This window comes from Sus scrofa, chromosome 1 (genome assembly GCF_054392235.1).
Source record: "Sus scrofa isolate SSC_HxYL_T2T_F1_AM1 chromosome 1, Sscrofa_HxYL_maternal_Yorkshire_Landrace_v2.0, whole genome shotgun sequence".
Taxonomy (NCBI): Eukaryota; Metazoa; Chordata; class Mammalia; order Artiodactyla; family Suidae; genus Sus; species Sus scrofa.
In genome coordinates this window covers 118014645-118027983 of record NC_139383.1, presented here as the reverse complement: position 1 = coordinate 118027983, position 13339 = coordinate 118014645, and the positions used below count along the sequence as shown (strand labels likewise).

At 47.3% G+C, this 13339-nt stretch overlaps 2 protein-coding genes across 10 annotated transcripts in view; one reads left to right on the top strand and one right to left on the bottom strand.

The window, feature by feature from the left end:
* Positions 1-13339, top strand: part of APH1B (aph-1 homolog B, gamma-secretase subunit) — a 213727-nt gene that overhangs the window by 63850 nt on the left and 136538 nt on the right. The window lies entirely within an intron of this gene.
* The window catches only part of CA12 (carbonic anhydrase 12), a 61521-nt gene that overhangs the window by 11280 nt on the left and 36902 nt on the right, over positions 1-13339 (bottom strand). For 3 of the 4 annotated variants that reach the window (XM_084967638.1, XM_021094163.2, XM_021094165.2), the window contains 6 exons: positions 11340-11519; positions 10279-10421; positions 6366-6461; positions 5489-5552; positions 5102-5259; positions 3476-3602 (listed from right to left, as the gene is read on the bottom strand). In XM_084967638.1, coding sequence (XP_084823764.1) covers positions 3476-3602; positions 5102-5259; positions 5489-5552; positions 6366-6461; positions 10279-10421; positions 11340-11519 — 768 coding nt within the window. The remainder of the gene's footprint in view (positions 1-3475; positions 3603-5101; positions 5260-5488; positions 5553-6365; positions 6462-10278; positions 10422-11339; positions 11520-13339) is intronic. The other variant, XM_084967635.1, reaches the window with a different exon arrangement.

Sequence of the window (13339 nt, the reverse complement as noted above, 5' to 3'; positions counted from 1 at the left end):
CTAAAGGATGGTGGGAAATAGGGTTTCTCTTGGGTTTGGTCGTTCTCCCTCCAACCTTGTTGTTTCAGGGGTAACCATCACTAGACCTATATCATGCTGTAATAGAATAAAGGCTAGGGGCTTATGATACAAACCCCTAGAATCCTGTAGTATGAGTGGAAAAAAGTTCTGGGCCTAAGAAAGTTGTTGGGCAATCACTGGGGCAGTGGTTCTTCATCGGGGCAACTTTGTCCTTCCTCCTCCAGAGACATGTGACCATGTCTGGGGACATTTTGGCGGTCACATGTGAGGGATGCTGCTCGAATCTAGTGGGGAGAGACCAAGGATGTTGTTAAACATCCTACACTGCACGGGACAGGCCCCACAACAAGAAGTATCCCGCTCCAAATATCAGTATTGACCTGGTAATGCCAAGGCTGAGATGCCTACCCTAGGGCCATCCTAGACTCTATACCTCTTAAGGACAGAAACCAAGTTCTGTGTTCCTTTTCGAGCACAGCTGAGGAAAAAGTAGGATCCAGTTCAGTGATTCAGTCCCAATTGTTCCAATTTGGTTCAACCTCAGATCCTCCTCTCAAAGGCCACCTGCTTTCTCTCCTAAAGGATTTCCTTAATGTTACTTTTCTCCTGATGGGAAACTCTAGAGTTCTCATTTTCCAACCCCGTGGTTCCTGTTAACTTCCAAAGAATACCCTGAATAAACCAGCCTCCAGTTACAGACATGCCTCTGTGGAAGGCAGTGCAAACAACTGAGTCCAAATTGCTCAAGGTTCACGCTGACAAGCAAGCTTGTTGCAGTTTGCGACTCACTCCATGTTGGTGTGAATGCAGGCGCCCCTGGGAGAATGACGTTTGGGGCTTCATTCCTTTGGGGCTGCCTCATCCCTGCTCCTTGGGAAAAATAGCCCTATTTGCTGACTGAGTCCTTGGGAAATGAGAAGGAGAAGAGAATTCTGGCCAAGTTTCTATAATCAGCCTCCAAATGCACAAGTTTGCCTGGGACTGCCACAGAGTCTTGCTCCAGGTGGAGAGTCCAGCCCAGCCTCTGGAAGCAGCAGCTCCGGGTGAGCCATGCAGAAGGGGCAGTGGCAAAGTTGCATTTGGGCTGTGACCTCCAGATCCTAAGCTGGAGCCTTCTTGGGGGGGGGCTCTGCTTAGAGGCCCCCTCAAGCTCCCCAAGCCAGACTTGGAGGGTCTACAGAAGCGCTCTGCTACCAGCGTGACCACACTGCCCATCTACAAGCACCAGCTTAGACCTGAGCCAGTCTAAGAAGATGGCTAGTTATCTCCAAGGCCACAGTCCATCATATACATGAGGGTTACTTATGGATGACAAGTTCCTGCACGGTTTCTTCTGATCCTCTGTAACTGCCCTCACACACTGTCCCTGCAACGTAAAGTCAGGATGGGCAGTTGTTAGTGTCCACTTAGAATCCGAACATGTTAGCACCGAAAGGCAATTAGCTTGCCTGGTCCAACCCGTCATTGTGTGGCTGAGGGAACCAAGGCCAAAGAAGGGACATGGCTTTCCCACATCATAGAGCCAGGAGGAAACAAAGTGAGGCCTTGAACCTGGGTCTCCTGACTGTGGGGGAGTAGCTGATACTCTGTACCTTGTGACTTGTGGAGAGTTTGCCCAGAGAACAGAGCTGATGCTTGTCTTTGAATCATAAGCAAAATTCAACCTGGTTTATGTGCCCTAATCTCCAGGCAGAGTTGGGTTTTTTTGTTTGTTTATTTAAATTTTTTTTTCTTTTTAGGGCTGCACTCATGGCATATAGAAATTCCCAGGCTAGGGGTCGAATCGGAGCTGCAGCTGTCGGCCTACACCATAGCCACAGCAACGCCATATCTGAGCCATGTCTGCGACCTACACCACGGCTCACGGTAGTGCTGGATCCTTAACCCCACTGAGCAAGGCCAGGGAATGAACCCGAATGCTCATAGATACTAGTCGGGTTTGTTACCACTGAGCCATGATGGGAGCTCCTGTTTGTTTAAATATAAGAGTTGAAGAATTTCCATCTAACTCTTACCTATTACATACTTCATTTGGAAGGACAAGAAAAGAGAACAAATGCTATATCCAGGACAGATCACAAGAGGATAATTCTGTGCCTTTGATGAATTTCCTAGAAAAGAAGTTGCTAGTCATCAGCATATATACCCTCACTTTTTAGGAAGGGCCGTTGTGTATAGATTCAGTTTTCAGAGCAAGAAACTGGTGAAAAGAGGGAAATTACCTTAACTGGTGGTATCTGGAGAGGAGAACACAAAAGAGAAATTCTTGGGCAGTTCTTGATTAAGTAACTGCCAGAGATGGACGTAATTCTGACCACAGGTATGGCTCAGTTCAGAAGGGCGTGTTTCTAAAGCTTTCAGGCAAGCTTCATCTGTTCCACTACACCTGGCAGGTGACAGTTACAATCTCATACAGTAGGAGAGGAATAGCAGCAGGACAAGGCGCCCCAGGTGGGTACAGGAGAGCTGGTTCCCTGACAAGTGGGTTAATGGGGCCATCTTAAAATCTGAACCCCTGGCCCAGGTGGGTCACAAGTGATGTCAGATAAAGTGGAATTTCCACAGACCGATCCTGCTCCTGACCACTTAGGGGTCCCGAGTTGGGAACAGCTCAAGAATCTACAGTGAGAAAGTGAACTTGGAGATTTGAAGAGTGTGGGCCCCAAGGATGCACCCTTACCCCTTTCCCCAGGCCTGTAGCTGCCCTGAAGTAGGTATGGAGTAAGTCAAGATGTTAATAGCCCCTCTGGGGAGTTACAGTCCACATTTAAAAGCAAGAGCTGAGCTTCCATAGCTCAGGAAGAAAGCAAACTATTAAGTTTCATTCACTCTAGATCCCAGCTGCCTGTGCAAGCTTCAAGGACATGAGACAAAGGGCAGTTCTGAAGGTGCTTTCTTATCTAGTGGGCCCTGCTCCATTAGACCACGAGCTGCTTGTGGGTTATGCCCACTTTCTAAAACCTTACAAAAGAGCATCCTTGAGCCTTGGTGGAGCTGCTGGTGACATGAATCAGCTGGCAAGGCCAAAGATGGGCCTTGAGGCCAAGAGAGCCTGGAGGAAAGTTAGAAGTTTAATCTCATGAAAAGAGTCCTATCGTGTGTCTTAGGAGAAGGGGTAGTTTCCAGAGCAGAGAGGCCCCCAGAACCACCATCTGTGGGGACTCTCAAACCTGATGAGGGCTCTGGTCCTTGTGCCTGGGGGCCTTGGCTCATGCTTCCCTACAAAGGCTCAGGGAAGTCAAGGTCAGTGAATTTCGGTTGCAGAGTAGAGACCTCAGTAACCCCATGCCCACCCCCGCACAGTAGTTCCTCAGGTACCCAGTTCCCTTGGCAGCCAGAGTGCTCTTAACCCACCTCCCAAGGGCATCAGTAACAAAGCATGAAGGCAGGGCACCTGACTTCATGCAAAACAGACACCTTAGCACCACAGTCCCCACACACTGCATCTCCTTACCTTGTCTGAAGGAGACATACACCAGCCTCTCGTCAAACTTTTGGACCTGCCGGAAGTTGTTGACCATCTCTCTGGGGGACGGGTCATCCATGTGTGTGCAGTACAGGACTGTCTCCAAAGCCAGCAGCTGCCGGGAAGAGCAGAAATGCCCCCCACGGGCAGAGTGACACAGAGTCCCCTTGCCTGACCTTGAGGGGAAGGAGGGCCGGAAACTCACTCCAGGCCTGGCAGCAGAGCCCTGAGAAAGCAGTGGGAAAGCCAGCAACCCTACAACCCCTACATGTCTGAGTGACAGGGCATGTGTGAGCCCCAGGCTGTCTTCCCACCTCCCAAGCTGCTGGGAGGGTTTGTGCTGTCAGCTCCTGACCTCAATGGAGCCACATGTGGAGCCCAGCTCTAAATCCAGATGGCCGATGGCTTATTCTGATGGTCCCATCCAAAGGAACAAAAAGAGGGAAGCAGGAGTGTCACAGGTCTTGTGACTACTAGGTTCACAGCATTTTCATACACCCACATAGATTATATAACTGTTTCAAGGTAGTTTGTGGGTTAAGATGTCACTGCCTCCCTGCACAGTTTATCTCTTGATTCATCAGGTCTTTATTCCTGTCCACCTACTTGCTGCCATTTATCGAGGTTACTCAGATCACTAGTTTATGGTAAAAAGAAGCAACAGTGGTGAGGGCTGTGCTGGGCTCATGAAGCAGGTGGGAGCCATGAGCTAGTATGCAGTGCCCCCCCAGTCCTGTCTCCTGGACAGCCGTGCTTCCTCCTGGTGAGTTTCAGCTGCAGAGTAGAGGCAGGGACAATGACCTTAAATTCAGCTCTACCCTTGCATCTTAGCTCTGACACTAAAGCAGCCCGTAAGTTTTCTCACCTCTCTAACCCTCACTTTCATCACCTAAAAAGCGAGAGGGTTAGAGGTGATTGCCAAGGACTCTGTTCCCCAGTTTTGCACTAGAGTGTGAGCTTCTGGACAGCAGAGACCCTCATTCCCCAGCTTTGTTAAAGGATCTAACCTGGTCCTGTCTTTATCCTGCCCCTGTAAAGTATTCAGGCCCTTTCCTGCCTGGGATGTGAACACTGTCCACTGAGGGACATATTAGGAAATGCAGCTTAACAACTCTCTTTAAAGATCTGTGGCGAGGAGTTCCCGTCGTGGCGCAGTGGTTAACGAATCCGACTAGGAACCATGAGGTTGCGGGTTCGGTCCCTGCCCTTGCTCAGTGGGTTAACGATCCGGCGTTGCCGTGAGCTGTGGTGTAGGTTGCAGACGCGGCTCGGATCCCGCGTTGCTGTGGCTCTGGTGTAGGCTGGTGGCTACAGCTCCGATTCGACCCCTAGCCTGGGAACCTCCATATGCCGTGGGAGCGGCCCCAAAGAAATAGCGAAAAAAAAAAAGATCTGTGGCGACAGATCCATTTTCCCCACTTGACTTGATAGCTCCACTTTCAAAGCTTAGCCTGTAATTTCCCACAGCGCGCTTCCAGGCTCCTGTGATATTTGGAGAGCTTGTGAATAGCTGCCAGTGAAACTCTTGAATGAGGAAATCAAGCTGTTGATTATGATAAGGGTCCAAGGTATATATACCACATGGTCTCTGACAAGGAAGAACAGGATAGTTACCTGCTCCTGTGAAATTTGCACAGGGTTCCGGAACACCGTCCAGAGCACAGTGGGGTGGCAAGGAGGTGTGGTCAGGGACCCCCTGTAGCGGTAGTACTCTTCAGGCCTCTCTGGCAGCAGCTCTTCAATGCTGAAACCCGGGATGTGCACTTTTTGGTCTGGAGAAACATGTTGGGGGAGGGTGTGATATTGCCTTGCTCCCCATGGCAGAGGGTGCCGTTGAGCACAGAACTGAGCCTAGGAATGTGAACTAGCCCCATTCTGAGCCATCTGACCCAAGAACCTTGGCACAGACAGTACTCGCCCCCTGTGTGCATTTTCAGATCCTACAAAGTGGAATACACTCTTCTCCAGCAGAGGGTAAACAAGCATCTCAGGACGCCTCACCTTTGTACTTTACATCTGGGAGGTGACTGAAGATCTTGTCATATGATGGATTGAAAGAGCCCATCTGCAACAGAGATGGGACAGTTTGAAGGGAGATGGAATTCCATAGGCTGGCTTGACAGTCGTGAGTGGGAGGGCCCTGCTGGGGGTATGTAGTTACCACTGCCGAGATCCTCCCCAAAGGATGCACTTTACCTGCACAATTAGGACAGATTACTAGGCTGTTAGGGGGTTGGTGTACTCGTCCTGCCCTCTGGAATCTCAGGCTGAGCTATTTTCAGATCAAGGCACTGGGGCTTGAGTGTTCCAGGGCAGGGGGTATAGCTGGTGCTCTCAGTGCTTATCTGGCTGTGAGCTTGAAGGCCCCACTAGCATGATCTCTGGCCAGAACATAAGGGAGCTGGAGTTCATGCAAGCCAAGTCAGGCAAATGAGCATGTTGAGAAACGATGTACATGCTGTCTCGCTAGGGGAAAAATGCAAGCAAATAAGGAGACCTTCCTAGTTTCTGGGATTAAGTAAAGAACTTATTCCAGGGTCCATATACAGAATGGAGCTGGGATACTGGGAATTGTATCAGGGGTTCAGGTATCCGATGGGGCAGCAGTGAAGGATCACCCCACCCTTCCACCACACAGTTCCTGTCCAACTGGGGACTAGGACATGCCCATTTCTGCTGTCCAGCCACAGAAAGTGCTGCCTCCAGGCCAAGAGAGAAGGCACCTTATGGGGGACTAGCCTCTGCTCTAGAGACAAGACACAGCCGAAATGGGAGTGAGCCACACACATCCAACAGAGCAGTTCACGTGAAACCAAATGCCCAGTCTGATGTCATCCAGCTTCAGATTTCACACGAAACCCCTCTTGACGTCTCTTACCTCTATGAGAACAGCTAGGACAGCGAGGCCTTCTGGCTTGTCACTGGCGATGCTGGCATTGGGGTACAGGTCCGAGTTAAAATAGACAATATGCAGCTGCAGTGAGAGAGAGATGAGCTGCTGTTCATAGCAACTCATGGAAACTTTCACTTCTGCAGGATGATGGAATCCAATGGGGAGGACAGACAACCCCCACCCCGACCCCCACCCCCAGCTAGATTAGGCCTCTCAGACCCTCGCCTCATGGCCTCTCTGGTTTTCCTTTTTCTCTCAGTCTTCTAGACTACAGACTCCACCAGGGCAGCCTCCCCATCCTATCCACTCATTGTATCCTGGTGTCTGATATGGTGCTGGAAAAATACCAGGCGTGCATTGGATAATGAATGAATGGATCAACAAATGGGTTCTTATACTAACCAAGAAAAAGCCTAGATACTTTGGAGCACTTCCCCTACTTATTCTGGAGCCTGAGGCAAAATGTGGTCCCATGTGGCTTACCCAACCTTAGCCTGGCCACTCTGCACTCAGCCTGGGGGCTGGGGCAGTAAACCCCCAACCTTAACTTTTTTCTTTTATTTTTTTATTTATTTCTTTTATTTTTATTTTTATTTCTTTATATATATATTTTTTTTTTCTACTGCACAGCATGGTGACCCAGTTACACATATATGTATACATTCTTTTTTCTCACATTACGTATTCCATCATAATTGAGTAGACAGGGTTCCCAGTGCTACACAGCAGGATCCCATTGCTAATCCATTCTGAAGGCAACATTCTGCATCTATTTACCCCAAGCTCCCAGTCCCTCCCCTTCCCCCTGGCAACCACAAGTCTATTCTCCAAGTCCATGATTTTCTTTTCTGTGAAAGTTTCCTCTGTGCCATATATTAGATTCCAGATATAAGTGATAGCATACGGTATTGTCTTTCTCTTTCTGACTTACTCTCACTCAGAATGAGAATCTCTAGTTCCATCCATGTTGCTGCAAATGGCATTATTTTTGTTGTTTTTATGGCCAAGTAGTATTCCATTGTGTATATATACCACATCTTCCTGATCCAATCATCTATCAGTGGACATTTGAGTTGATTCCTTGTCTTGGCTATTGTGAATAGCGCTGCAATGAACATGCAGGTGCACATGTCTTTTTTAAGTAGTTTTGTCTGGATATATGTCCAAGAGTGGGATTGCTGGGTCATATGGTAGTTCTATGTATAATTTTCTAAGGTACCTCCACACTGTTCTCCATAGTGGTTGTACCAGCTTACACTCCCACCAACAGTGCAAGAGGGTTCTCTTTTCTCCACACCCCCTCCAGCATTTGTTATTTGTACCCCAACTGTAACTTAATCATAACTGTACCCAGAGCAGGACATGCATTTATCCCTTAGATGGAGGCAATCACAGGATGGTTTTTATAAAGCTTTTATCAGCTGATTTTAAGATACCATGAAACAAAATTGTTACTCCATGAATGTAGACTTTACGTTTTGAAATTACCATTTTAAACTCCTTTAAAAAAAAAAAAGCACAAATTACTTATTATTAAAGCAAGGAAAAGAGTTTTTGAGGAATTTTGGGTTTAAAGAGTTAGGTCAGCTCTGATGAGTGGTGATACTAATGAGGGAGACCATGCATGTGTGGGGGCAGAGGGTATATGGGAAATCTGTATCTTCCTCTCAGTTTTACTGAGAACCTAAAATGCTCTTTAAAAAAGTTTTCAAAAAATTTTTTAAAAATCTAGGTAAGCATGAAGACATTGTTACGAGAAACTCTGGCAATGTTTAATCAGGTTTTTAATTATAAAGGCAGTGTCACCTGTCCTCCAAAAAACCTAAATTAGTAGATGATCTATACATATAGAATCACATGTATTTTTGCGGATTCTTTGCCTCTTGAGACTATGACACAATGAAATTTTATCTCTTTTTTTTTTCCTTGTTAATCGCTTTTTTCATCTTACGTGGTTATAAGTAGAACTCAAATACATTTTAATGAATATGTGTTAATTACATGTTCTCCTCTTTTCAAGTGGCCCTTTCTAATTAAAAAAAATTATATCAAATTACTTTTTCTTTTAAATGGTCCTCTATTAGGCTTCTACTTTATCACCTTTCCCCTCAAAGGCCTTAGCCTGTCCCTTGCCCCACACCATCTTGACCTGGCATGCCTTTGGGAAATGGCACAGAACGCTGTGTGGGTAAAGCCCTGAACGTCCTAGATTCTGATTTCTTTTTACAGCTGACCTTTGAGCTTGTGTTCTGTTTTAGTACTTTACTCAGTGTTCAGATAAAATTAAAAGGAGGTGAAGACTAATACAAACTGGAGGGAATTCCCTGCTGAGAAGATTAAGAGAGTCTTATATAGACTAATCCACAACTGCTACACTTTGAAGGACCCTCCATTGGAAATCTGCCATTTTAGGGTCACTTTGATGTTTTCTCTCTCTCTCTCTCTCTCTCTCTTTTTTTTTTTTTTGTCTTTTTTGGGCCACACCTGTGGTACATGGAGGTTCCCAGGCCAGGGGTCAAATTGGAGCTATAGCTGCTGGCCTACGGCACAGCCACCGCAGTGTGGGATCTGAGCCCCATCCGTGACCTATACCACAGCTCATGGCAATGCTGGATCTTTAACCCACTGAGCGAGGCCAGGGGTCAAACCTGCATCCTCATGGATGCTAGTCAGATTCGTTTCTGCTGAGCCACGATGGGAACTCCATGTTTTTTCTCTTTTATTGGCATTTATGGTCCATCTTCACCAAGCTCCTGGTCTGATGATGTGGCTTCCTAGCAGAAAGTACAATAACTAGAAATATCTTTAAATGCCCAAACCCTCTCAGCCTGCACCCTAACTCCTTTACTCCCCATGGGAAAATAAAGGCCTCTTCATTGCAGTGAGGGTAGAGAAGTTACAGTCCTGGAGGCTCAGAGAGGGACCTCGTCAGAAATATGTCCACCTCCAGTAGTGCCATCCTGTTGGGCCAGAATTATCATCCCTCCCCTACACCTATAACTCAACCTCTGATTAGCCTGAGATGTTAAGCAGTTCAGTATTTAAGAACAGAGGAGAATGGTCATGTCATTGTTTGCCATGAGCTTCCCTGGTTGATCAGTAGTATTTATCTCCTTGAATTTATTGCCCTGTAAACATTCAGAACCACACGCCCAAGTTCAGTCCCATGGGAGCTCTGACATAGAGCAACCCAACCTCCACCCCACATTGAACACTTGTCGTGCAGGAACAAAGATCTGCTCTTCTTCCTGTTTTCTTTGGTATTTGGGAAGCCCCTCGGGCAACATAACACAACACTGTGCTCATGTCCCAGGCTATCCTCAGTGAGTCTCTGATCGCCGTGATGCCCTGCACATTATAATGCCAGTCACCCCTTGATTTGTGGCCAAGTAGAGGAGTGACTCTAGATCTGGGTCTCCAAGCTCCAAGCATGACCCATGCACAGAGAAAGAGGGGATGGGAAATGCAAACAGCATGGAGTGTGAAGAAAGATTGAGGAGTTGGCGGAGCAATTAGCCCAGTATGATTCAGCAGTGGGATGGGTCAGCCAGATCCTAATCTGTGCAAACAGAGGGGGATGTCTAGAAAAGGGGCGTGTGTGTCCCACTGTGCCACCCTGGGCACACTGCTTTCTGAGCAGCATCACTCAGTAAAAGATACAGAGACAAACTCAGCAAGTTCAGGAAAGGAAGGGGACCAGGGCATCACAGATGAGCTGCAATGTGGCTGGAGTGGCTCTACCTCCCCCTGCCACTGGCAGGGCTGGGCTGGTGTGTAAAGAGCATGAAGGCACCCTCTTCCCCAATGCTCTGATCTTATCTGCACACTAGCCAAGTGAAAAGACGCCAGATCACCCACCACTGGAAAACACTTGGCAGCCCAGCGGCACCCCACTCACCTCAGCGGCAAAGTGCTTCCCACCGATAGTGTGCTCGGAGCCGTGGGGTTCATTCTGGTCCCCCCAGTGAAGGTGCAGCTGTGAGGCATTGTAGCGGTGCCCCAGGCCCTGGATGTGCATGTCCTCGAACAGTTTCAGCTTCACTGCAGGGGGTGGAGGGGCGGTCTTCAGAGCCCTGGCCAGCTGAGCGCTGCCTGAGAGCAGTCAGGTAGGCATCAGCTGCCCAGGGTTGAGACGGGGCAGGTGAATGCAGTGAGGTGGGGACCAGAGAGACACAGCCTGCATGTCAGAAACCTGGGCTTTTTGCCCCAGAATGTCCCCCTTTCACTAAAACCAACTCCAAAGGCACCAGCACCTTCCTGGTTCCCCTTGGAGAGAGATGGCAAGAACTAATACTAGACCAATGGATGGAGGTTTACGTATCCATGGATGAAGATAGAACCTGTAATGAAGAATCTGCCAGGCTGCAGAATTACGTAACAACAACAGCAATAATAATTGCTATTTATGAACCATCTACTCTTTTCTGGATCTCAACATACATAATCTCCAGTCTTCACGGTACCAATCAATATGCCCATTTTCCAGATGAAACCTCAAGGGGATTAAAGTTCTTATCCAGAATCTCATGACTCACAAGTAATCAAGCCAGGGTTCAAATTCAGATGGGTCTGCCTCCAAGGCCTGGGCAAGCTTCTCAGTGAACTGCGTTCCCCTTTAAGTCATTCATGATGTCCCAGGATTCACTCCCACGCCATAGCCAATGGACCAAGGCACTTGGGCCTGTCTCCTCTCCATCCCAAGAGATGTGCTGCTTCTGAGAGGTGCTGCCCCAGTATAACCGGCTGAATTCCGGGATGTGCGGTGCCTCCTGGAGGCAGCAGTCCACACATACTTCAAGGGCTTCCCTCTGCCCCACCTCCTGGGTGCCTCAAAAGAGCCCTGCTCTACCACCACCTCGCCCCAACCCCAACCCCACCGCACCCTGCCCCACACAGAAAAGGCCAGGAAGCTGAGGGAAGCTTAGGTACCCCTGCAGGTCTCAGAAGTCTCTCCCTCACCTGAATGGCCGTTGTTGGTCAGGACAAACTGCTGGTTGGCAGTCTCATTGTAGCCTTGGAAGGCAAGGGGTACAAGGCTGGCGTTGTACTGGAGGATGTCACCATGCAGGTCTATTGGGGACTGTAGCAGGCCCCCACATGATGGGTAGCTCTTGGACCAGCTCTTCTCCCCATTGGGACCTGGAGGGAGAAATTCAAGTCCCTGACTTAGTTTGCCACTCAAGTTTTTTCCTCACCTTCTAATTCTGTGTGTAGTACAATTACTCCTTTGCTATTATTTTCTTAATCCCCAGAGGTTTATTCTTGAAGGCCCAGAGATCTCAGTCTATAAAATCAAGTCCATGTTGGAGTTCCCGTCATGGCTCAGTGGAAATGAATCTGACTAGGATCCATGAGGACGCAGGTTTGATCCCTGGCCTGGTTAAGGATCCGGTATTGCTGTGAGCTGTGGTGTAGGTTGAAGATGTGGCTTGGATCCGGCATTGCTGTGGCTGTGTAGGCTGGTGGCTATAGCTCCAATTCAACCCCTAGCCTGGGAACATACATGTGCCCTGGTTGCAGCCCTAAAAAGACAATAATAAATAAATAAATAAAATCAGGTCATGCAAATGCGCCTCCAGATCATTTGCTTTGAAATGATGTGGGGAGAGAGGGACCAGAGTGGTCCCATAGTAGGGACTCTGTTTTATTTTGTATATCATTCTTATTTTGATCCAGTCCTGTCTACTCCATGTAAAGACCTCATGACTCTCAGCAATTTTGGACCTGTTAGTGAACATCTGCTCTAAGCAGGAATTGCTCCGGGTCTCAGGTCTGCCAGGTTGACCACACCCAAGCTTGCATCCTAGTGGGGAAAATTTTTTCAATTTTTCAATTTTTTGTTTTTTAGAGGCTAAGGAAACTTTTTAAAATTTCATTCAAGTTCAGTTTCAAACCTATGACTCTTTTTCTTTTGGTACTATTTTATTTTATTTTACATTTTATTTTTAGGGCCTTACCCATGGCCTGTGGAGGTTCCCAGGCTAGGGGTCCAGTCAGAGCTATAGCCACTAGCCTACTCCACAGCCACAGATCCAAGCCGTGTCTGCAACTTACACCACAGCTCTCCGCAACACTGGGTCCCCAACTTGCTGAGTGAGGCCAGGGATCGAACCTGGGTCCGCATGGATACTACTCAGATTCATTTCTACTGAGCCACAATGGAAACTCCCGTCTTTCGGTACTTTGTTACTGATGTATAGTTGCTATACGTATAGAAGTTAAAAGTGTACAACACAGTGATGCACACTTTTTAAAGTTATCCTCCATTTATAGTTACTATAAAAGATAGGCTATGTTCTGATGTTGTACAGTACATCTTTGTAGCTTATTTTATACCTGATAGTTTGTATCTCTTCCTCTCCTATCCTTATCTTACCACTTTCTGCTTCCCTCTTGTAATGGGGAAGAATTTAATGAATCCACTGGGATGTCCCACACTGGAAAAATTGGTGTCTGACTTGATGACGGCTCCGGGTAGGTCTGGTGGTTTACAGATATGATCTTCCTGGTAGGAAACTCTGAGGACATTGACTCTGTTTTTGTTTTTGTTTTTCATTTTTTCATTTTTATTATTTATTTCTAAATTATTTTTATTATTATTCAATGAATTTATCACATCTGTAGTTGTATAATGATCATCACAATCCAATTTCACAGGATTTCCATCCCACAACCCAAGCACATCCCCCCACCCCCCAAAGGACATCGACTCTGAATACGCACATCTGGGATCAGTATAGACCCCAACCTGACAGGGATGCTTGAAAACATCAAGTGATTATAGCTCCAGAATCACGGAGGTCCATGCAGTGTTTATACTGGGAAATAAGTATGACAATATGACAAATTAATTATTACAATATAATTGACAAACTGACAGTGAGGAGGAACAGACTTTAAAAAACAAATCTTCTAGGGCTCAGGCTTCTTGCTAACTACCAGGTAACAGTCCTTTCTCT